This window comes from Hemitrygon akajei, chromosome 21 (genome assembly GCF_048418815.1).
Source record: "Hemitrygon akajei chromosome 21, sHemAka1.3, whole genome shotgun sequence".
Taxonomy (NCBI): Eukaryota; Metazoa; Chordata; class Chondrichthyes; order Myliobatiformes; family Dasyatidae; genus Hemitrygon; species Hemitrygon akajei.
The window spans coordinates 9,402,358-9,425,650 of record NC_133144.1 but is presented as its reverse complement, the minus strand read 5'-3'; the positions used below and the strand labels follow the sequence as shown (position 1 = coordinate 9,425,650).

Below are 23,293 nucleotides of genomic sequence, written 5' to 3'. Positions count from 1 at the left end.
AAGATTGTGTAGGGATAGATTTAGAGGGTTTATGAATGTAGGATGTAAAGTCTTAAGTTTAAGAGAGATTCAAAGGAAGTTTGTTTACTGTAGAAAGGAAAAAATTTGTCTGGTGTAAACATATTTCAAAACTATAACAAATTGTGTTACATTTCTTGCCAGAAATGGGACTATTTGTTTAATAAAAATACAACTTCATGTATATTTAAGAATTAGAGAGAATGTGTCAGTTTTAAAACAAGTCAATCACAGTATATGTGACATCTGTGGATTCACTTTAGTTTTTCATTTTGGTTCCCATTTTTATTTATTCTGGCTGTATTTTCTAGGTGGAAGTGGGAAGCGTGTTACTTAAATTTATCTGCCTCTTGCAGCTCATTATTTGGATCTTGAATATCAGAAAATTCAGATTCTATACTTGTCCTGACCCAGCTAAACTTCACTAACATAATTGTAGAGGCATAATTTCCTTGCTTGTTTATTTATTCTAAAGAGTTTTTACTCATTCTGGTGGGATGATGGAAATAGGGCTGAGAGCCACCATTTTGAAACCATGATCTAGTTATGGTTTAAATCGGGCAAGGATTTAGATGTTCTATTGATAATTACTGAACTAACTGATATTTTTAAGTATACTTACTTAGATTTTTTCTTCCTCAGATGACGAAGAAACCAGTCAGACAAACATGGGACGATTATTATTGTGATTCAGAACTGGTAAGTGTCTTAATTTTGTATTGCCAGTGTTGAGATAATAATTCACCATTTCGCACCCTCAAGGAATACACTAGGATAATTGTCAAACTAATTTTGCAAACACATTTGGGATTTGTATTCTGTTAAAAGAAAGTTCAATTAGCCATTCTAGATGTTGTAATAAAAAAATAAGATTCAAATAGGTTTATAAGGTGCCTCCCCCTTTACAAAGGTAGAGCATTCCTATGAACCTTTCTTAAGCTGAAATGGTGTAAAGTGAAGAACCATTAATTTATATGGGAAACATTTTCGTAAAAGTGAAAATCCTCTTTGTAATACGAAAACAGGTTACTAATGTAGGTCTTTTGTAAAAGTGAAGTGGTGTAAAGTGAACATTCGTAAAGCACCATGCTGTCAGTTGAAATAATAAATTTGCTTTTCAATCTCCAATACAGTCTTTTCAAATCGGGCAATAAAAACTAAATGCTAGCAGTCTGAAATAAAAACAGAATCTTCAGCAAGTTAGGCAGCACCTGTGAAGACTAAAACAGTCCATGTTTCAATTCAATTACCTTTTGATCAGAATGTATAATCTTTTAGCAACAAACAATCTGCTGGAGGAACTCAGCAGGTCGAGCAGCATCTGTGGAAGGAAAGAAATTGTCGATACTTTCAGTTGGAACTTCCTTCAGGATGCACCTAATCTTACCATCTATTAAAATGAGTATAAAATGGATCATTTAAAATTTAGAAGAATCACCTGCAAAAGTTATTCAGTTTAATATGATTAGTGTAGAACAGAAAAGTCTGTTTTCCTTGTGGTTGAGTAAAATATTTTATGCTTAATGCCCTCTCATTTCTTAAAGCTGTTTCTAAGTTTCGTGCATGCATCAACATTGTTTTTTGTGATACTGCATCAAGTTTTTCCGCAATGTGAACAAGTAAATTGCACCATGTGGATGTGGCAAAGATGAGATTCAGTGAATAAATAGGATTGTTGGCATCTTTTTGTATACTTCAGTTTAGAAGAATGAGGGGGATCTCACTGAAACGTGTTGAATATTGAAAGCCTAGGTAGAGTGTTTGTAGAGGGGATGTTTCTAATTGTGGGAGGGGGGGCCTAGAATTAGTCTCAGAATAGAGGGATGCCCCTTTAGAACAGATGAGGAATTTCTTTAACCAGAGCATGGTGTATCTGTGGAATTCATCGTCACAGGTGGCTGTGGAGGTCAAGCCATTGGCTATATTTAAAGTGGAGGTTGATAGGTTCTTGAATAGTAAGGGCCTCAAAGGTTGTGGAAAGAAGGCAGGAGAATGGGGTTGAGAGGGATAATAAATTAGACGTGATGAGACTTGATATGTAGAATGGCTTAATTCTAATCCTATGTTGTATGGTCTTCATCCTTTGAGTTGTTCCAGACATGGGCAACCCTGCTCCAACCATCATTGTGTAACCCCCTGGGTCACCTCGGGCTCACTCAGCTCGTTCTCGTCTAGGGGGAGCAGCCTTTGGCCCCGCCAAACTGGGTAATCAGCTTGTGTGGATGCTATGTGATGTCCCCAACCCCGCCAAAGAACAGACCGTATACCATATACGATTAAATGATTATAATTTATAAAGATTACTATAACTAAGTGATTAATAATGATACAGTATACATGAAGGAAAAGAAAATAAAGAAAAGGCGCCAAACTTATCAAAGTCCAAACCACATTGTGCACAACCGTTGGAGCTCAATTAACAAAGTCTTCTGGCCACCATTCGATCCCCTCCGAACTCCTCGACTCGCAGCTCAGGACCACCTGAAGTGGTCAACCAAGCACACCTATCCTCGTCTCCTCTCCTTGCCGAACCTCCTGGCCTCGGACCCCCGCTTGGGGTCTGTTCCTCGCCCAGCTTACAGCATCGCATCCTCTCTCACTCACCCCCTCGCGCCGACTCCCCAAAATGCCCGCCGACAATAGCTTACAGACTCAGAAGAAAGAACAACATTAATCCCAATTGGTTAACAAAGGAATACAATTCTCATTATCAGTAAATTTTAACCCAAACAAGCTTCCAGCACTCTCTTGCAACAAAGAAGCAGTCCTACTTTTAACAAAACAAAGAAGCCATTTTGATTAACATACGCAGTAACAAAAAAAGAAATAAACCCCTTCACAAAGAAGAAACCCCCTTATACTTGTCAGATGTTAAATAACATTCACCTGAAATGCAGATAAAAATTAGACTTTTGAAGTATGTAATATGCAATTGTTACATTGACTATTGTAGTAAAATGATTATTGCAATTGACCACCTATAAATTATTAGTTATAGTTCATTCTTCAGTGACTAGTTAACAGTGATTTGCCATCTTGGGTATGTGGGGAAAGGGAAGAGTCCATAATGGAAAAGATTACCGTATATAAAATATGAAAAATAGTCAAAATGCCTGTGACAGAGTTGGCTGAGTCTACAATCCTCTAAAGCCTCTTGCAATCCCATGCATTGAAGTCTCCAAACCAGGGAATGATGCAACTAATCAGAATGCTCTCCACCGTAAATCTGTGGAAATTTGTTACTCTTTGGTGACATTCCAAATCTCCACAAACATATAATGAAGTAAAGCTGCTGGTGTGCCTTTGTGATTGTATTATTGCATTGGGTTTACAATAGATCCTCTAAGATGTTGATGCCCAGGAACTTGAAGCTGCTCACCCTTTCCATCACTGACCACCTCAGTGAGGGCTGGTGTGTGTTCTTCCGACTTCCCTTACAACAGATACAACAGAATCAATGAAAACGACACAGAAACAAAGACTGGAAAACAACTAATGTGCAAACTGAAATACAAAAAATAAGTAAATAAATAATAACTGAGAAATTGAGCTGTAGAGTCCTTGAGAGTGAGTCCATAGGTTGTGGAATCGGTTTAGTGTTAAGGTGAGTGAAGTTATCTGCATTGGTTCAGGAGCCTGATGGTTGAGTGGTAACAACTGTTCCTGAATCTGGTGTGGATCCTAAGGCTCCTGTACCTCCTGCCCGATGGCAGAAGTGAAAAGAGAGCATTGGTTGGGTGATGGGGGTCCTTGATGATGGATGTTGCTTTCTTGTGACAGAGCTCCTTGTAGATGTGCTCAGTGGTGGTGAGGGCTTTTCATGTGATGGACTAGGCTATGTCCATTACTTTTTATAGGCTTTCTTTCTCGGGCTTTGTCACCAAAGTTGACTTAGAAAACTCACAGTTGACTGACATCAGGTGAGCTGTTTTGTTATTCAGTTGAGAACTTTGTCTTTGGATAGGCCTTCATTAAAAGAACTAACTTCTTGAACATGGTGTTATGTGCTGTATGTCAACAATGAATTGTATTTTTGCGGATTTATTCTGTGGTTTGCCTAGAATTAACCAGTTTTACCTTAAGAGTTACCACATTAAAGGAATATGGTTAGCCTTTAGGAATCAAGATCATTTAACATAAGGGCAACTCACGACTATCAAGAATCAACTGCCACAAGTAAAACAAAATTGACATAAGTAGTGTGCATGTGATACCTTCACCCCCACCCGCCCCTGTTGTTTAAAGTAGCAGGTATTCTTCAAACTTGATGGTAACTAAAGTGTATCATTTTAGCAGAACCACTTTTTTAATTCTTCTGATCTTTCCATTGTCCTAAAATAGCCCCATCAATTGCAATTGTTCTTATTTACTAACTTGCATGCCTGAACCTTGAGTAGTTGCCTTCTATACAATACATGTGAGGTTTGCAAAGGATTTTGACAGACCCATGGGTTTTGTTGATATACACTCATTCTGGTCTCTGAAAAGAAGGCATTCACTTCCTGTGCCCACATTATGCATAACCTTGCAGTAATGGCATTCCTTCGAGTTAATAACACTCTCTCTCTCTCCAATGATAACACATCCTTTCTGAGATATTGGGCCCAAAACTGTTGACGACACTCCAAGTGCAGTCTGACTAGTGTCTTATAAAGGCTGCTTGAAATAAATGTCAACATTTGCCCAATCATTTGTAGACAGCTCCTTGTAAATCCAATTTCACATCCTGCAACTGACTAATGATCTGTAAGCTGCCTTAATTTACTATCACTGACCAAGACATTATCAGTTTCTTCTGATATATGTGAAAGATTCTGTGGTGATTTTCAGAATAGGATAATTTTTCAGGCCAAAGTATATTCAACTTGCTTCATCAGAACAGTTTAGTTCATCATTTACTGCTGAAAACAGAACCTTGGGCACTACAATCAACTCTCATTTTGCTTGTATTGCAAAATGAACCTCAGGGTAATATAGGGCGACATACTTATTTAATTATTGAGTTAAAGTGTGGAATAGGTCCTTCCTGGCTTCAGAGCTATGCTGCTCAGCAACCTTGATTTAGCCCTTGCCAAATCATGGGACAATTTACAATGGGTTAACCTATTAACCCATATGTCTTTGGACTGTGGGAGGAAGTTGGAGTACCTGGGGAAAGCCCATGCATTCCATGGGGAGGATGTGCAGACATCAGAATTGACCTCCATACTCCAATGCCCTGAGCTGTAATAGCATTGCACGAACTACTATGTTGTAATGGCACCCGTATACATACTTTGATAATAAATTAACTTAGAACTTTGAAAAGACACTCTGATAGTGCTTCATTTTCTTTGAAGAACCTTGTTGCATCTGTGGCGATATAAAGGATAATGTAAAATGTAAGTTCATTTATTTCAAATTTAAAAATAAGCAGGGCACAGCAGCTGAGTAAGGGAGATCTATGCTGTCCTATCAATTGCAAGGAATGCAAATAAGCCATAATCATTAAATATGGAAACCGGGCCTTTGCCCCACTGAATCCAGGGCTGGAGCCGTGAGGCAGCACTTCATGCTGATACACTGGTGAGCTGCCACAGTTTCCTGTTGCTTGAGGTGTACTGAAGATAGTTTTCTAGGACTCAAGTAAAATTGGTTCTCTTTTGAGAAGAAACCTAGTGCGTCATTGGGATGTAGGAGGAAAATGGAGCACCCACATGCATCATTATAGTCATGAGAATGTACTAATTCCCTAAAGGACAGGATTGAACCTGGGCTTTGAGGCAGTCACTCTTATCTATTATGCTATTACATCACCTATTAGACATTTCAAAGGATATGACTATTTTGAAGTCAATGAGAGGAATTGCACAATAATTTTGGAATTCTTTGAAACTTGCTTAATCATTTCCTTCTAATTTCCTGCAAGGAAGTATCCTTGTAGATCCCTGCATGGAAAACAGAAATAAACTTTCAAATCCTGCAGGGCCTGCCTTTATTTGCATGCGACATTGCTGGAAGGAAAAATCTTTGGTTGGTTGGCAGGGTTCTCTGATCTCAACAGTTTGCTGCCCCCGTGCCTGAATTTCTTTGAGGAATAATCAGCAATGATTTGATTTCAGATGTGTTTAAGTTTATTGTCATCTGACTGTACATATAGAGAACCTAATGAATCAACACACCTTTGGCCCATGTGCACCCACAAAACATATCACACACAGCATATAAACCAAAATATTACCATAAGCAAGTTAATAAAATATAATTCAAAATTCTAGATCATATGCATGGAAGATGAAACAGGAGGCATGAAATGGTCACATTGCAAGATTATTTGGTAGTTGTTGTTAACTTCTGTAATATGCAGCAACTTTACCAACTTCAGTGAATTATTTTTTAATGTTGCAGATCTAAGAGAGAACGTAACAGCAGTGCTTCGAGAAGATATTCTTGAGGGATCAACAAATGAGGCCATTTGGGTAGAAATTAGAAGGAAATGAACACTGGTAGAGCTATATTCTGGATCTCCCAATAATTAGTGGGAACTTGAGCAGATGCATTAAGAAATTGCACATAACTATGCTGGTGGAAGACTTCCATTTTCATGGTGTCAGCTGAGCTATCCAGAGTGTGAAGGACTTGGGGCAGAATTTATGTGGTGTGTCCAAGACAGTTTCCTCACATGGTTTATAGAAGAACCTACTTGAGAAAGAAGAATACTGGACCTGGTGGGCCAAGTAACTGAAGTGGCAGTCAGCGACTCCTTTTCTATTAGTTTTTAAAATAGTTATGGAAAGAGATAGAACAAATTGGAAGTCCTGAACTGGATCAAGGTCAACTTTGAGGGCATTTGGTAGGATCTTGACTGAAGGGGTTGACTGAAGGCAAAGGAATATTTGACAAGTTGAAGTCTTTTAGCAAGATCTTATCAAGAGTCTAGGTGCAGCATTTTCTTATTAGGATGAAGGATAGACATAGCAATTTGAGAGAACCTTGGATGATAATCAATATGGAGGCTCTGGTAAAATAAAAGGAGGAAGTTTAGGCAGCTGGGTACAAATCGAGATGCAGCTCCTTAGAGATCGTGTTCAGGAAGTGCAATTGCAGATCAATGACCTTCGGCTTGTTAGGGAAAGTGAAATGGTGATAGACAGGAGTATCAGGGAGGTAACCACCCCAAAGCTGCAGGAAACAAAAAAATGGGTGACTGTCAGTAAAGGGAAGAGAGAACATCAGATAGTGGAGAACACCCTATCCTCAACAATAAGTACTCCATTTTGAATACTGTTGGTGAGTGGGGGAGACGACCAACCTGGGGGAAGCAACAGTGGCCATATCTCTGGCACTGAGTCTGACCCTGTGGCTCAGAAGGGTAGGGAACTGAAGAGGATGGTAGCAGTAATAGGGGACTCTGTAGTCAAGGGGACAGATGGGTGATTCTGTGGACAAGAAAAAGAAACAATGATGGTACTTTGCCTCCCAGGTGCCAGGGTTTGTGATGTTTCTGGACGCGCCCACGATATCCTGAAAAGGGAGGGTGAGCAGTCAGAAGACATGGTACATATTGATACCAATGACGTAGGTAGAATAAGGGAGGAGGTCCTGAAAAAAAGAATACAGGGGGTTACGGAGGAAGCTGAGATGCAGGACCTCAAAGTTTGTTATCTTGGGATTGCTGCCTGTGCCGTGTAACAGTGAGGATAGGAATAGAATGAGGTATCAGATAAATGTATGGCTGAAGAATTGGAGCAGGGGACAGGGATTCAGATTTCTGGTTAATTGGGACTTCTTCTGGGGCAGGTGAGACCTGTACAAAAGGGACGGGTTGCAGTTGAATCCGAGGGGGACCAATATTCTTGTGGGCAGATTTACTAGAGTTGTTGGGAGTGGTTTAATTGAATATGGCAGGAGGATGGGAACCAGTATGATCGAGCTGAGGATGAACCAGCAGTTTTACAAGACGATGATGGGTGTAACATGAATGTAAGGAAGGACAAACCAATGATTGGGTACAAATGCAGACAGAGCAAAGAGTTAAATTGTGCCACAGTAGTAAAATTCAAAATGGCAAATAATGCAGGACTGAAGGTGTTATATTTAAGTGTTCATAGCATTTGGAATAAAGTGGATGAACTCATGACAGAATTAGAGATTGGTCAGTATGATGTTGTGGGCATCACTGAGTCGTGGTTGAACAAAGGCCATAGTTGGAAGCTTAACATCAAAGAATATGCTTTGTATGAAAGGACAGGCAGGAGGGCATAGGCGGTGGTGTGGCTCTGTTGGTAAGAGATGGAATTACATCTTTGTAAAGAGGTGACATTTGGCCAGAGAATGTTGAATCTTTGTGTTAAGAAACTGCAAGGATAAAAAAAAGCATTATGGGAATCATATACAGGCCTCCAAATAGTAGCCAAGATGTGATGTTGAGATTGCAAAGGGAACTGGAAGAGGCATGTAATAAGGGTAATGATGCAGTTGTAATGGGCGACTTCAGTATGCAAGGGGATTGGGAAAATCAGGTTGGTGTCGGATCACAAGAGAGGAGATTTGTTTAATGCCTCCGATATGGCTTTTTAGAGCAGCTTGTACTTGAGCCTACTCAAAGAATGGCTACCTTCGATTGGGTGTTGTGTAATACAGTGATCATGATATGATTAAATTCATACTGCAATTTGAGAAGGAAAAACGTAAGTCAAATGTATCAGTATCACAATGCAATAAAGGGAATTATGAGGCATGAGAGAAGAGTTTAGCTTGGTGGATTGGAGGAGGATACTAGAAGGGATGATGGCAGAACACAGATGGCTGAAGTTTCTGGGAAGAATAGTTTACAAGGCACAGGATAGCTATGTCCCACAGAAGAAGTTGTTCTCAAATGGCAGTGGTAGGCAACCATGGCTGACAAGGGGAGTTAAGGACTGCATACAAGCCAAGGAAAGGGCATGTAAAGGTAGCAAAATTGAGTGGGATGTTGGATGATTGGGAACCTTTTAAAATCCAATAAAAGGCTAATAAAAAAAGCTATAAGGAGAGAAAAGATGAAATATGAGGGCAGACTAGCCAATAATACAAAGTAAAATACCAAAAGTTCTTTCAATTTTACCAAGAGTGCCAGAGGTCCATGAGTGTCAGGGAGGACGGGTGAGTGCCATTGCTATTACAAAGGGAAAAAGTGCTTGGCAAACTCAAAGGTCTTAAGATAGATAAGTCACCTGGACCAGATGAACTGCATCCCAGAGTCCTAAGAGAGGTTTCTGAAGAGATAACGGATGCATTGGTCATTATCTTTAAAGAATCACTTGATTTTGGTATGGTTCCGGAGGACTGGAAGATGACAAATTTCACTCTTTTTAAGAAGGGAGGAAGGCAAAATAAAGGAAATTATAGGCCTGTTAGCCTAACCTCAGTGGTAGGGAAAGTGTTGGAGTCGATTATAAGGATGAGGTTTTGAGGTACTTGGAGACTGATGATAAAAAAAATCAAAGTCACCATGGTTTCTGTAAAGGGAAATCTTGCGTGACAAATCTGTTAAGAGTTCTTCGAGGAATTAACAAGCAGGGTGAACAAAGGATGTAATTTACTTGAAGGCATTTGATAAGGTGCCACACATGAGGCTGCTTAACACATTTAAATCTTGTGGCTTTACGGGAGAGATACTGGCATGGATAGCAGAATGGCTGACAGGCAGGAGGTGGTGAGTGGGAATAAAAGGGGCATTTTCTTGTTGGCTGCCTGTGACTAGTGATGCTCCTCGGAGGTCAGTATTGGGACCACTACTTTTCACATTGTTTGTTAATGATTTGGATAATGGGATCGACGGCTTTATGGCAGAGTTTGCGGATGATATGAAGATAAATGGAAGGGTAGGTAGTGCTGAGGAAGCAACACGATTGCAGCAGGACTTAGACAAATTGGAAGAATGGGCAAAAAAGTGGCAGATGGTATACAGTGTTGGGAAATGTATGATAATGCAATTTGGTAAAAGGAGCAATCGTGCGGACTGTTAACTAAATGGGGAGAAGGGTCAATCATCAGAGGTGCAGAGGGACTTGGGAGTCCTCATACAAGACTCCCCAAAGGTTAATTTACAGTTTGAGTCTATGGCAAATGTTGGCATTTATTTCAAGCAGCCTTTATAAGACACTAATCAGACTGCACTTGGGAGTATTGTCAACAGTTTTGGGCCCCATATCTCAGAAAAGATGTGTTATCATTGGAGAGAGTCCAGAGGAGGTTAATGAGAATGATTCTGGGAATGAATGGGTTACCATATGAGGAGCGTTTGGCAGCTTTGGGCCTGTACTCACTGGAATTTAGAGGAATGCAGGGGGATATCATTGAAAATTACTGAATGTTGAGCGGACTAGATAGGGTGTGGGGAGGATGTTTCCTATAGTGGGGTTATCTAGAACTAGAGGGAACAGCCTCAAAGTTGAGGGGTGATCTTTTAGCACAGAGGTAAGGAGAATTTTTTTTTAAGCCAGAGAGTAGTGATTCTGTGTAATGTTCTGCCACAGACTGTGGTGGAGGCTGTCCATGGATATATTTAAGGTGGAAGTTGATTGTTTCCTGATCGATTGGGGCATCAAAGGATATGGCAAGAATGCAGGTGTATGAGGTTGAGTGGGATCTGGGATCACCCATTGTAAAATGGTGGAGCAGACTCAAAGGGCTGAATTGCCTAACTGTGCTCCTATGTCTTGTGGTCTTAAATGAGCCCCTTAAAAAGTTTAAGAGCAGATTTAAGAGGGAAATCAGGAGGGCAAGAAGAGGTTATGAGGTAGATTTGAGAGGCAGAGCTAAAGATATTGACAAGGGATTCTTCATAAAGGACTGACCAGGGAGGGACTGGATCCTCTTAAAGGCGATAGGGACTGCCCATGTGTGGAGCTGCATGTGATGGCTGAGATTTTTATTGTCTATTTCTCCTCAGTGCCTGCTGTGGAGAATATCACAGATGCCGAAGAAATGCGGCTAATAAGTAGTGATGTCCTGGATCACGTGTATATTGCGAGTAAAGATATCTTTGTGGTTAAGTGCATTAAGGTGGGCAAACCCTGAGGGTTTGACCAAGTGCCATAGTGGATCTTATGGGAAGCCAGAAAGGAAATTGTGAAGGCCCTTGACAAGGTAATTCCTTTGCTGTTGGTTGTCAGTGGTGAAATTCTAGATTTTAGACTGGAGTATGGCTCCAGTCTATTCTGTTATTCAGGAAAGATATCAAGGACTATCGTGAGCGTGTCCAGAACTAGAGGACACAGCCTCAAAATTCAAGGGCGACCTATTTTTTAGCCAGAATCTGTGGAATTCTCTGCCACAGAGAATTCTCATGTTTGTGGGTATATTTAAGTCGGAAGTTGATAGTTTCCTGATTGGTTCAGGCATCAGAGAATATGGCGAGAAGGGGTTGAGTGGGATCCAGGATCAGCCATAATGGCATGGTGGAGCAGACTCAATGGGCTGAATGGCCTAATTATGCTCCTTTGATTATGATCTTATGGGCTGTGTGACTGATCCATATCTTGCTGTGTTGTTTGACAACCACCTTTACTATCTACAAGTGCACTAATGAACTTGTTAACCTATCCACCTTTTCATCCAAGTCCATGTATATATCACAAATGAGAGGTTCCAGTACTTATCCTTATAGAATGCCACTGGTCACAGATCTCCAGTCAGAATAACATCCTGTAACTATTACCCTCTGTCTTCTGTGGCCAAGCCAATTTTGGATCCAATCCACCAAGTAACCTTGTAACCTTGTAACCTATCCTTTTGTTAGTAAAACTCACAGAAGTTTTAAGACAGATGACTTTCATTTTAAAAAATGGAATGGAGCCTCTTAGACATGTGCAGTTCTTGTTCTGTACACTAAGACTGCAGTGCAATTATTGCATATAGTTTGAAAACATGCATTGGGGCAGTTGGGGAGGGTCATCAATTGGCAGAACTTGCACTTCTGATTTTCAAGCAGTGACTCTGGAAGTCTGAAATAATGGTTACAATGGCCTTGAATTCAAACAACCTGGTATGCTTGATGTCAAGGCTTTTAACAGAGGAGCAATAGTGACAAATATATGTGAAAGATAGCTCTCTTAAAGAGCTGAGGAAAGAGGAGGGACAATTGATTATAACACTTATATAACATGTCTGTTAACTGGAACTCGTCTGATTTAAATTTAGCAGGACAGTTTTACAGTTGAGGGAGAGGATCTGAAGCATGACTTTGAGCGCTTACAATTGGCAATGGAGATGGTAGGATTCCTGCCAAAAACCCGGAATCGGTGAGTTGATTATCCAGAAATATGTATTGTGATCATGTATTGTTGAGGCAGATGTAACAGCATTAACTAATGATATGAAATCATGTAAAATTGTGGTTTTGGTTCTAGAATTTATATGCTGAAAGGTGCAATGTTACTTTGATTCATTTTCAATCTTCATTCAGATTTGGTGTAAATATGGTGGTATTGAATTAAAGCACTGTAGTAAAATTTTGTGAAGCAGATTGGAATGTATGATACCAGGGCTATGAATGCCATGGGGACTTATTTGCCTTTTCCATACTAAGAATAAGCAAGGGATAAGCAAAGGAAATTGCTTATCAATTAATACTAATAGTAAGCAAACAAACTTGATAAAGACAGGGCCGGTGCACATCGGCGACTCTCTGTGGCTGCAGGAATTTGTACCAGTTTTCCTCTTAAATATACTCCTTTTGAAATACTTTTGCCGCAATCTGCAGCATATAAATTTCATCTTAACAATGGACTACAAAATTAGGTCAACGATCTTCAGATTTCACGTTCAGTGGTTAAATGTGGAGCAGTTAAGCACGGTGCCTTTATGGGTCAATACTAAAGCCAAAGCCGAAAAGGCGGCAGGAAAGGTGGGATTCAAGCCAGGCTGAGGCGTAGAGGGATGAGGCCTCCTCTGCCTACCATTTTGTTGGCGAATGTACAGTCACATTTTGGCAAGTCAGATCATTTGGCTGTACTCCTACTACCTGCATACAGACAGAGCCTACAGAGCAAGGCTCCAGAGATCAAGACAACTAAGAGGAGTTTGCGGGAGGCTGAGGAACAGGGTCGTGTTCAAGAACCCATCTGAGAGCCTGAATGACTACACTAGGGTCATTACAGACTTTATTAAAACAGCTGTAGATGAGTGTGTACCCACAAAATCATTCAGGGTTTTCCCCAATCCCAAGTCCTGTGTGAAAAATAAAATCTGGAATCTGGGTGAGAGGCAGATCAGAGGCATTCAAGTCTGGAGATCAAGGTAACATTACAAGAGGTGCAGGTATCTCTGGAAAACCTTCTCTTGGGCAGAGAAGCTTCTGGACTAGACTGGAATCAAGGAGGGATGCACAACATTTATGGCAGTGTTTGAATGCCATCACCTCCTACAGAGTTAAATCTTGTGACATAGGGGACAGCAGAGCTTTGCTTCCAGAGGCCTGCTTTGCTCACTTTGACCACCAGAACAGGGAGGAACCATTGCAAACCCCCATGTCTCCCTATGCTCCTCTGGTCTCAGTATCTGAAGATGACCTGTGGGCTGACTTCAAGAGAGTAAATCCAAGGAAAGCATCCAGTCCGGATGGAGCACCTGGCTGAGTACTGAAGACCTGTGCTGACCAACTGGCTGGTGTGTTCATGGATATCTTTAACCTCTCGCTCCGGCAGTGTGTGGTACCCACCTGGTTCAAGCAGGCTTCGATTGTACTGGTGCGCAAGAGGAGTGTGGTAATCTGTCTATATGACTATCGGCCTGTGGCACTTACATTCACAGGCTTGAAGTGTTTTGAGAGGCTGGTGTTGAAGTATATCAGCTACTGTCTGAATGGTGACTTGGATTTGCTCCACTTCCGAAGCATTTGCAGTAGACTTGCTGCTATCTCATTGGCTCTTCACACAGCCCTTGGAACATCTGGACAGCAAAGGTGCATATATCAGGATGTTCTTTATTGATTACATATTCGCATTTAACACCAAAACTAATCAGTAAATCCAAGAAATGGGTTTTAATACCCCCTTGTGCATTTGGATCTTGGATTTCTTCACTTGTAGATCTTAATCAGTTCAGATTGGCCAAAAACATTTCCACAACTTCCATCAGCACAGGGGCGTCACAGGGGTGTATACTTAGCCCCCTGCTGTACTCACTTTGCACCTGTGACTTTGTGGCTAAGTACAGCTCCAACACCATATACAAGTTTGCTGACGACACTAGTGTTGTGGGCCATATCAAAGGGCGTGATCAATCAGCATACATGAAGGAAGTTCAAAACTTGGCTGAGTGGTGTAATAACAACAACCTTACTCAATGTCAATAAGACCAAGGAACTGATTGTAGACTTCAGGAGAGGGAAATCAAAGGTTCATGAACCAGTAATTATTGGAAGATCAGAGGTGGAGAGAGTCAGTAACTTCAAATTCATGGGTGTCACTATCTCAGAGGACCGGTCCCAAATCCATCATATAAATATCATTGCGAAGAAATCACGACAGCACTTATACTTCCTCAGGTGTCTGTGGAGGATTGGCATGTCATTGAAAACCTTAGCAAACTTCTGTAGATGTGTGGTGGAAAGTATTCTGAATGACTGCATTACAGCCTGGTATAGGAACACCAATGCCTTTGAGTGGAAAATCCTACAAGAAGTAGTGGGTTCAGCCCTGTATGTCATGGGTAAAACCCTCCCAACCATTGAGTACATGAAACATTGTTGTAGAAGAGCAGCATCCATCATCAAAGATCCTCAGCACCCAGGCCTTGCGCTTTTGTCGCAGCTGCCATCAGGTAGAAGCTACAAGAGCCTCCGGACTTGCACCACCAGGTTCAAGAACAGTTACTACCCCTCAGCCATCAGGCTCTTGAACAAAAGGACAGAACCATTTATTTAAGGACCTATTTAAGGTCTTATTTCAGGACTTATTTGAAGACTTATTTCAAGACTTATTTTGGGACTTATTTTAAGGACTCTGTTACATTGTTATTTCACGCTCAATATTTATTGCTATTTATATCTACAGTTGCACAGTTTGTTTACAGTTTAAAGTTACTGTTCTGTAGGTTTGTTAAATATGCCCGCCTCAGGGTTGTATGTGGTAACATGTATGTACTCTGATAATAAATTTCACTTTGAACTTTGGATTTGTTTATTATCAAATAGCAAATCTTGGATCTGACTGTGTGTGCTCATAATTTGTCTGTACAGATTGTTGGTTGACCTGAATTGCCTGTTTTCAATTGCTATGAATTTGAACAGAAATGTTGTCATGAGTAATTAAGGGAAACATGAAGACTGATGTAATGCTTTTTATCTTGCTGAACTCATGGAAAATCATAAAACCAACTACTTTGAGAAGAAAATTGTAAACACGAGATTCCGCAGATGCTGGAAATCCAGAGCAACACACAAAACATTAAAGGAACACAACAGGTCAGGCAGCATCTATGGAGAGGAAAGACACTTGATGTTTCAAGCCGAAACCCTACATCATTTCTAATGAAGGATCTCGGCCTGAAATATGAACTGTTTATTTATTTCCCTTGATGTTGCTTAACCTGATAAGTTCCTCCTTTTGTGTGTATCACTTTGAGAAGATTTATGGTGCTAGACTTGAGATACAGTTGATAGTTTTCAGGCCATTATTAATCAGATCTTGGTCTCAGCTTCACTTTACTGCATGCTCTCGAAAGCAGTTGGTCCACTACAGACAAAGAAGCAGTTTATCTTGGCCTTGATACATTGGTTGATTCATCCTTTCAAGCTCCAAAAATTCATAATCTTCTGAGAGAAGAAAGGCGTCCTTAACTTTTTCTTAATTTGGTGACCCTTTCTTTTGAAACTCTGCCTTCCATTTTCGACTCATCCACAAACATTTTCTTCATCTGTGATTTGCTTTTATAAAGATTTGTCCATTCCTTTCCTCCTGCATATATCTTCTATCAGAAGAAATTTCTGAATTTTGTGTGCTTTCAATGCAGTCAAAATGATTTTAGATTTACGTGTTGTTTATTTACAGAATATTTTCTCTTCTATCTGCAATATTGCACCTTGGGAATATAAAGTACAAAAAGAAGTCCTATCGTGATGATTCTATTGACATCTGCAATCCAGAAGTGTTGCCCATTGTCTCAGAACTTCTGGAGGTAGTGTAATAACCTATTAACTCAAAGCAGTATATTCATCAGTTAACAATAAAACTTGATTTTTTGCATTGAAGTTCAAGTTTAGATTATCGCCATTCACCTGTACACATGTATACCACCAAACAAAGCAGTGTTCTGCCAAATCAAGGTGCACAACACGATACATATAACTCGCACATAATGTAAGTAATATTACCACATATAAATTGACAAATGATAAAGTGCATTTATGACATGTGTTTAAAAAGTAAGCTGTATATTGCTATGGTGCTTCATATGTGATGAGACCTGGGTATTGGCAGGGGCTTCACTAATCTCTCGCTTGGGGAGGAAGCTGTTTCCCATTCTAACAGTTCCTGTCCTAATGGTATAGAACCTCCTGCCTGATGGTAGGGGAGGGGTGGCCAAAGAGGTTGTTAGATAGGAGGGATCATTGACAATACTGGGAGTCCCACTGAGGGCAATTTAATCTTTTTGATGTTTGAATTGCTATTTTACCTGTGGTGCAGAATTAATATTTTGTTTGAAACCTCTATCTTTATGTGCAAAATTTTTCTCTGAGTTGGCCCTTGTTTTGCCTGTGAGCAGTTTTTTTTGCTCTATAACATTCCTGAATTCCAATTGCATGCAGTGGTTGAAAAGAGTGGGATGTATTCTTCAAATATCAAAAGAACAATTGTATTTATTGTTCCTAATGCAATTATGTATCTCAGTGTTTCACAAAAGTGCAAGTAAACATAATTTGGCACCAAGCTACATACGAGATAGAGTTTTATGGAATTATTGGGAGGAGGGGTAAAAAGGCAAAAGAGACAGGAATTTCAGAAGTTTGAGCCTTTGCTACTGAAGGCATGACATTCTTTGCTGAAATAACTACAATTACAATGCAAGAAGTCAGTACTGGACAAGTGTACTGATGGTCCTTTGCACAGAGTTTCTGTTCTATCTCTAATTCTGGGGAGAAAAACATCACTCTGAACTATGATTATCAACAGGAACTTTTATGTTTAATGAGAGGCAAGTTTTACCTTTAAGTTGTGAGGAAAACTATGCAACTGTATCAAATACACTTTGATCAAGGAACCAACTGCAAATGTAGAGTTATTACCAAAGAGGACTTGGTCTGTAATAATAACCCAAGTACTATAATCTCTGTCAATATTTCAGTCCACATCATGTCACTCATATGCACTGTTCTTAAATTAGGTTAAAGAGGAGACACTGTTTGATGCACTGACCACCCGGAAGACTGTGACAGTTGGAGAAAGACTTATCCTACCCTATAAATTATCTGAGGTAAAATAAAATAGTGAGCAGTGATTATACAATGTTGTATACTCTGAACAGGGAAACACAAGTTTACATTGGCAAAATAAGCCTTAAATTTCAGACAATGTACTAAATGATTAAAATAAATTTCAAGTCTGCATTTGTTCATTTTAGCAATCTTTATAGCTTGAGTTTCCTTGTTGTCAGAAAAGTAAATTTCCATTAACCTATGAGGTTGCTGTTTTAAATTTTCTAGTGTGTTGTCTGCCTTTTTTTGAAAGGGTAGTGAATATTTGTTGTCTGGATTTGTCACTTTTTATCGGAAGTTGTTCTTCTTCCATATGAGGTATTGACTGAGAACTCCTAGCGTCCTTTTGTTGTATTGCCATTAACTTTAGTAAATATAACTCCAATCTCATCTACAAATTCATCCATGATGCCACTGTTAATAGCAAAATGGTAACAGGGAAGCATGCAGTAGTGGGATAGGTCAACTGGTTGAGTGGTGTCGTAACAACCAAGGAACTGATTGTGAACTCGGGAGGGGAAGTCAGGAGAACGTACAGTAATTCTCATTGAAGAGTTGGCAATAGAAAGTGCTAGCAGCTTCAAGTTCTTGTGTATCAACATATCAACGAGCCTGTCCTGGGCCAGTTGCACAGATACAAACATGATGGGCCAAATTGTAAGAGAGATTGGATGGATTCCTACAGTCCATTGAACTGCAGCCAAGTATGATGCAGTATGTTTGGAAGGGGGGAAAAAAATCAGTGTATATACTTTTAGCACGTGTCCATGTCCACATTTTTGGATTTGACATCACTCACTGTACAAAATACATATCTCTACTCAACATGCCAAGTGAATTATTCCAGTCTCAAGAAAGGGAGGGATGGTGCCACTGACCTCAGTTAAATTTCACCATGTCAGAACATACTTCCAGCTGGCTGAATGTACATTTGCAATGTCTGACTTGGCAAGTGGACAGTTTGCAACCTTGGTATCATTATTGTATTCTTAAGTTTTATCCTTAAGGTTGTCATTGCCATGGGACTAGTGGGGGTAACCTCCCACTACTTATTAAATGCTCCCAATAGCGTGCATCTTAAAGCCTTTGGCAGTCAAGTCCAGCTCCTGGTCTTCGTGTGTGATTTAGCTACTAAGCCAGGTGGAACTGTTTCTATTGACAGAAGGGGCCTTAAAACCATTTGTTTCAGGTAGCTGGGGCTCATCAGCCATAGTTGGTAGCTCATCTAGGTGAAGGAAACTCTTAACTTCAAACCTCTGTTGCCTTGTGACTATAGCCACTCATGGGGGAGGCTTCAGGAGTAAATCCAGAGCTGAAGTCCCTAAGGCAGTCATTGCTGGTGCAAAACTGTATTGGTCTCCGGCATTTCTTTGGTTTCCTCATCTGCAATGGGAGGAGGAGCCTGCTCATGGGAAACAGCTTGTTCGTCATATTGTACTGCCCTGGCTTGCGTATTGGCTTACATAGACAGCGAGAATGCAACATCCATGGTCAACCCTGATCAATGGAGGGACCTACTGTACCACACACCTATTTGGGAAATATACTGAATGCTCTTCAGCGTGGAGTTTCATGAGCACTTAGGACTCCTTTTTCTGCTAGAAAGTGAGTTGTGTTTCCCATGATAATCGCCACTACCTCAATCTCTTTATGAGAGTGATGTTCAAATATACACTCTGTAGTGCACTCAAGCACTATATTAAAAAAAAATTAAACTGGCCATGCAAATGATTTTGGGTTAATTAGAAATTGAAAGACACTGCTGAGGATCTTGCTATTTAAGAGGCGAACGTTCTGGTTTAAGTTAAGTTCCAAATCATTTTGAGTAAAAAGCCGAACAAAGTCAATATATATGATAAGATCTGCAGATGCTGGAAATCCAAAGCAACACACACAAAATGTTGGAGGCACTCAGCAGGTCAAGCAGCATCGATAGAAAAAAGTAAACAATCGACATTTCGGGCCAAGACCCTTCATCAGGAGCAGAAAGAAAGAGAAGTCAGAGTAAGAAGGTGGGGTGAGGAAAGGAAGAAATACAAGGTTGTAGGTGTTAGATGAAACAAAGAGCTGGGAAGTTGATTGGTGAAAGAGATAAAGTGCTGAAGAAGGGAGAGGATAGAAGACCATGGGAAAAAAAGGGAAGGAAGAGGAGCACCAGAGGGAGGTGATGACATGTAGGAAGATGAGCATGCATGATCATCTGAGAGCAAAACAGGGATGGGGGAATGGTGAAGGGGGAGTGAGACAGTTACCGGAAGTCCAAAAAATCAGTGTTCAATCTATCAGGTTGGAGGCTAGCCAGATGAAATGCAAGATGTTGCTCCTCCAACCTGAGTGGCCTCTTTGTGGCAGTAGAGTTGCAGGGGGATGGGGACCGGAGTACCAGAGTTAAGTATTGTATGTAATCAGTTTTGCTACAACAAGTGTATGGGACATTGGAAAAAAAGTTGAATTTCCCCATGGGGATGAATAAAGTATCTATCTATCTATCTATCTATAGTGGGGTGGTTGTGGAGACAGATGTTGTACAACCTCAGACAAAGTCAGGAGTCAGTAGCTTGAGTATGGTGGGACACTTGTTTTGGGTTGTGTAGATTTCAATGCAAGAAGGTATTGTAGGAAAGGCAGATAAGCTCAGGGCATGCATGAACTCAGGGAATTATGATATTGTAGCCATTAGTGAGACTTGGTTGCAGGAAGGGCAGGACTGACATCTATTTTAGGGTCCATTGTTTTAGGTGTGATAGCGATATGGATTAAAGGGGGAGGGGTAGCGTTACTTGTCAGGGAAAATGTCACAGCAGTGCTCATGCAGATCAGACTAGAGAACTCGTCTGATGAGGCTTTATGGGTGAACTAAGGAATATTATGGACCACTGCAAAACCCTGCAAGATTCAGAGGAACAAATTTGCAGAGAGATCAGACTGTTGCAAGAGCCATAAAGTTGTGATAGTTGGTGATTTTAACTTTCCATGTATTGACTGGGACTCGCACTGCAAAACGACTAGATGGGATAGAATTTGTCAAATGTGTCAGGAAAGTTTCCTTTATCAGGATTTGAAAATCACAATAAGAGAGTGTGCAATTCTTGAACTCTTCTTCAGGAATGTGACAGTACAAGTGACAAAAGTTTGTGTTGAACATTTTCCATCCATTGATCAGAAGGCCATTAGTTTCAAGGTGATAATGGAAAGGATAAGTATGGTCCTCTGGTTGAGATCTGTATTGCAGAAAGACCAATTTTGATGGTATCAGAAGGGATCTGGCAAGTGTGGATTGGGACAGGCTGTTTTCTGGCAAAGGTGTACTTGGTAAGTGGGAGGCCTTCAAAAGTGAAATTTTGAGAGCATGAAGATTATTTGTGCCTGTTAAAATAAAAGGCAAGGATAACAGGTTTAGGAAATCTTGGTTTTAGAGAGAAATTGAGGCCTAGATTAAGAAAAAAAAGGTGCGAGGTTGCAGACAAGGTGAAGAAGAATCCTAAGAGCTTTTACAGATATGTTAAGAACAAAAGGATTGCAAGGAACAAAATTGGTCCTCTGGAAGATCAGAATGGTAATTCATGTGTGGAGCCAAAAGAGATGGGGAAGATCTTAAATGGATTTTTGCATCTGTATTTGCTTGGGAGATGGATGCAGAGACTATAGAAGATGGGCAAAGCAGTATAGACAAATCTCCAGGGCCTAACGAAGTATTCTCTCGGACCCCATGAGAGTTAAGTACAGAAATTGCAAGGGCCTTAGCAGAGATATTTAAATCTCTGAGGGACTGGATATATGAGCATTTGGATAGATAAGGACTAATTGGGGGTAGTTAGTATGACTTTGAGGTAGGTCATGTCTGACCAATCTTAAATAATTTTTTGAGGAAGTTATCAGGAAAGTTGATAAAGGCAAGGCAGTGGATGTTGTCCATATGGATTTCAGCAAGGCATATGACAAGGTCTGCATGGGAGGTTGATGAAGAAGGTTCAGTCACTTGGCAGTCAAGATGAGGTAGTAAATTGGATTAGACAATGGCTTTGCAGGAGAGAAGCCGGAGAGCAGTAGCAGAGGATTGCCTCTAACTAGAGGTCTGTGACTAGTGGAGTACCACAAGGCTTGGTGCTGGGTCAGTTGTTGTTTGTCATCTATATCAACGATCTGGATGATAATGTGTTTAACTAGATCAGACAGACAGACACACTTTATTGATCCCGAGGGAAATTGGGTTTCGTTACAGCCGCACCAACCAAGAATAGTGAAGAAATATAGCAATATAAAATCATAAATAATTAAATAATGATAAGTTAATCATGCCAAGTGGAAATAAGTCCAGGACCAGCCTATTGGCTCAGGGTGTCTGACACTCCGAGGGAGGAGTTGTAAAGCTTGACATATCCACAGGCAGGAATGACTTCCTATGACGCTCAGTGTTACATCTTGGTGGATCAATAAGTTTGTGGATGACACCAAGATCTGGGGTGTAAAGAACAGCGAGGAAGATGATCAAAGTTTGCAGTGGGATCTAGACCAGCTGGAAAAAAATGGGCTGAAGAATGTCAGATGGAATTTAATGAAGACAAGTGTGAGATGTTGGGAGGACCAACCAGGATAGGTCTTAACACAGTGAGTGGTAGGGGGCTGAGGAGTGTGGAAGAATAAAGGAATCTGGGAATACAGGTTTGTAATTTATTGAAAGTGTCGTCACAGGTAGATAAGGTGTAACGAAAGCTTTTGGCATATCGGCTTTCATAGATCAAAGTATTGAGTACAGGAGTTAGGATGTCATGTATAAGGCATTGGTAAGGCCTAATTTAGAAAATTGTGTGCTATTTTGGTCACCTCTCCGCAGGAATGATGTAAATAAGATTGGAGGATGTTGCCAGGGCTTGAGGATCTGAGTTATAAGGAAAGATTAAATATGTTAAAGCTTTATTCCCGGGAATGTAGAAGATTGAGCGGAGATTTAACCGAGGTATACAAAATTATGAAGGGTACAGATAAGATAAAGGCAAGCAGGTTTTTTCAAGTGAGGTTGGGTGACACTTCAACGAGAAGTCATGGGTTAAGGGTGAAATGTTTAAGAGGAACATGAGGGAAAACTTCACTCAATATGGTGAGTTTGGAATGAGGTGCTAGCATAAGTGGTGGATGCAAGTCTGATTGGACCATTTAAGAGAAGTTTGGATAGGTACATGGATTGGAGGGTTTTGAAGGGCTATGGTCTGGGTGCAGGTTGATGGTGCTTACAGTTTAAATGGTTTGGCAAGGACTAGATGAGCCGAATGGCCTGTTTCTGTGTTATTGTTTTCTATGACTCCATGTCACCTTTTTTAGGCTAGTGCTCATGATTTAGCTGGCTATGTTACGCCATCTAATTTCTGATAGGTAGGAATATAGAGCTATCAAAACAATTTTTAGTTCAAAAATGACATATTGAGCAATGTTACCCAATGAAATGGTTCTTTCTTATATTTAATTCATGTAACTGTAAGGGATTTCTGTTGGAGGCTTCTTTTTGTGGCTATGTACTTTTTGATACAGATAAATGCTACTCTCTGTCATTTCAGTTTTAAAATGCTTATCAGAATCCTGATTGCTCTGCCTCACCATAACCAGGTGATTAGAATTACTGCAGGACTTTATTTATTCCTCATCCTAGTCTATCCCACCTGTTCAATGATCGTTGAGAACTTACTACTGTATTGAAGTTAACTTGGTAGGTTGCATGAGCCAATTTGCAAACACTGAATAAGCAGAAGGACCAATGAATCGATGTGAATGGAGTAAATGTTGGGAATTTCAGTTTTGAGTGTTAAGCTGGACCTTTACTGGAATGGGTGAAATGCTTAA

General features: G+C 40.3%; 1 protein-coding gene across 6 annotated transcripts in view; it reads left to right on the top strand.

The window, feature by feature from the left end:
- The window catches only part of myo9aa (myosin IXAa), a 354,781-nt gene that overhangs the window by 153,942 nt on the left and 177,546 nt on the right, over positions 1-23,293 (top strand). For all 6 annotated transcript variants that reach the window (XM_073024759.1, XM_073024757.1, XM_073024760.1 and 3 more), the window contains exons 6-9: positions 661-717; positions 12,184-12,284; positions 16,035-16,161; positions 17,368-17,457. In XM_073024759.1, the coding sequence (XP_072880860.1) occupies positions 661-717; positions 12,184-12,284; positions 16,035-16,161; positions 17,368-17,457 (375 nt within the window). The remainder of the gene's footprint in view (positions 1-660; positions 718-12,183; positions 12,285-16,034; positions 16,162-17,367; positions 17,458-23,293) is intronic.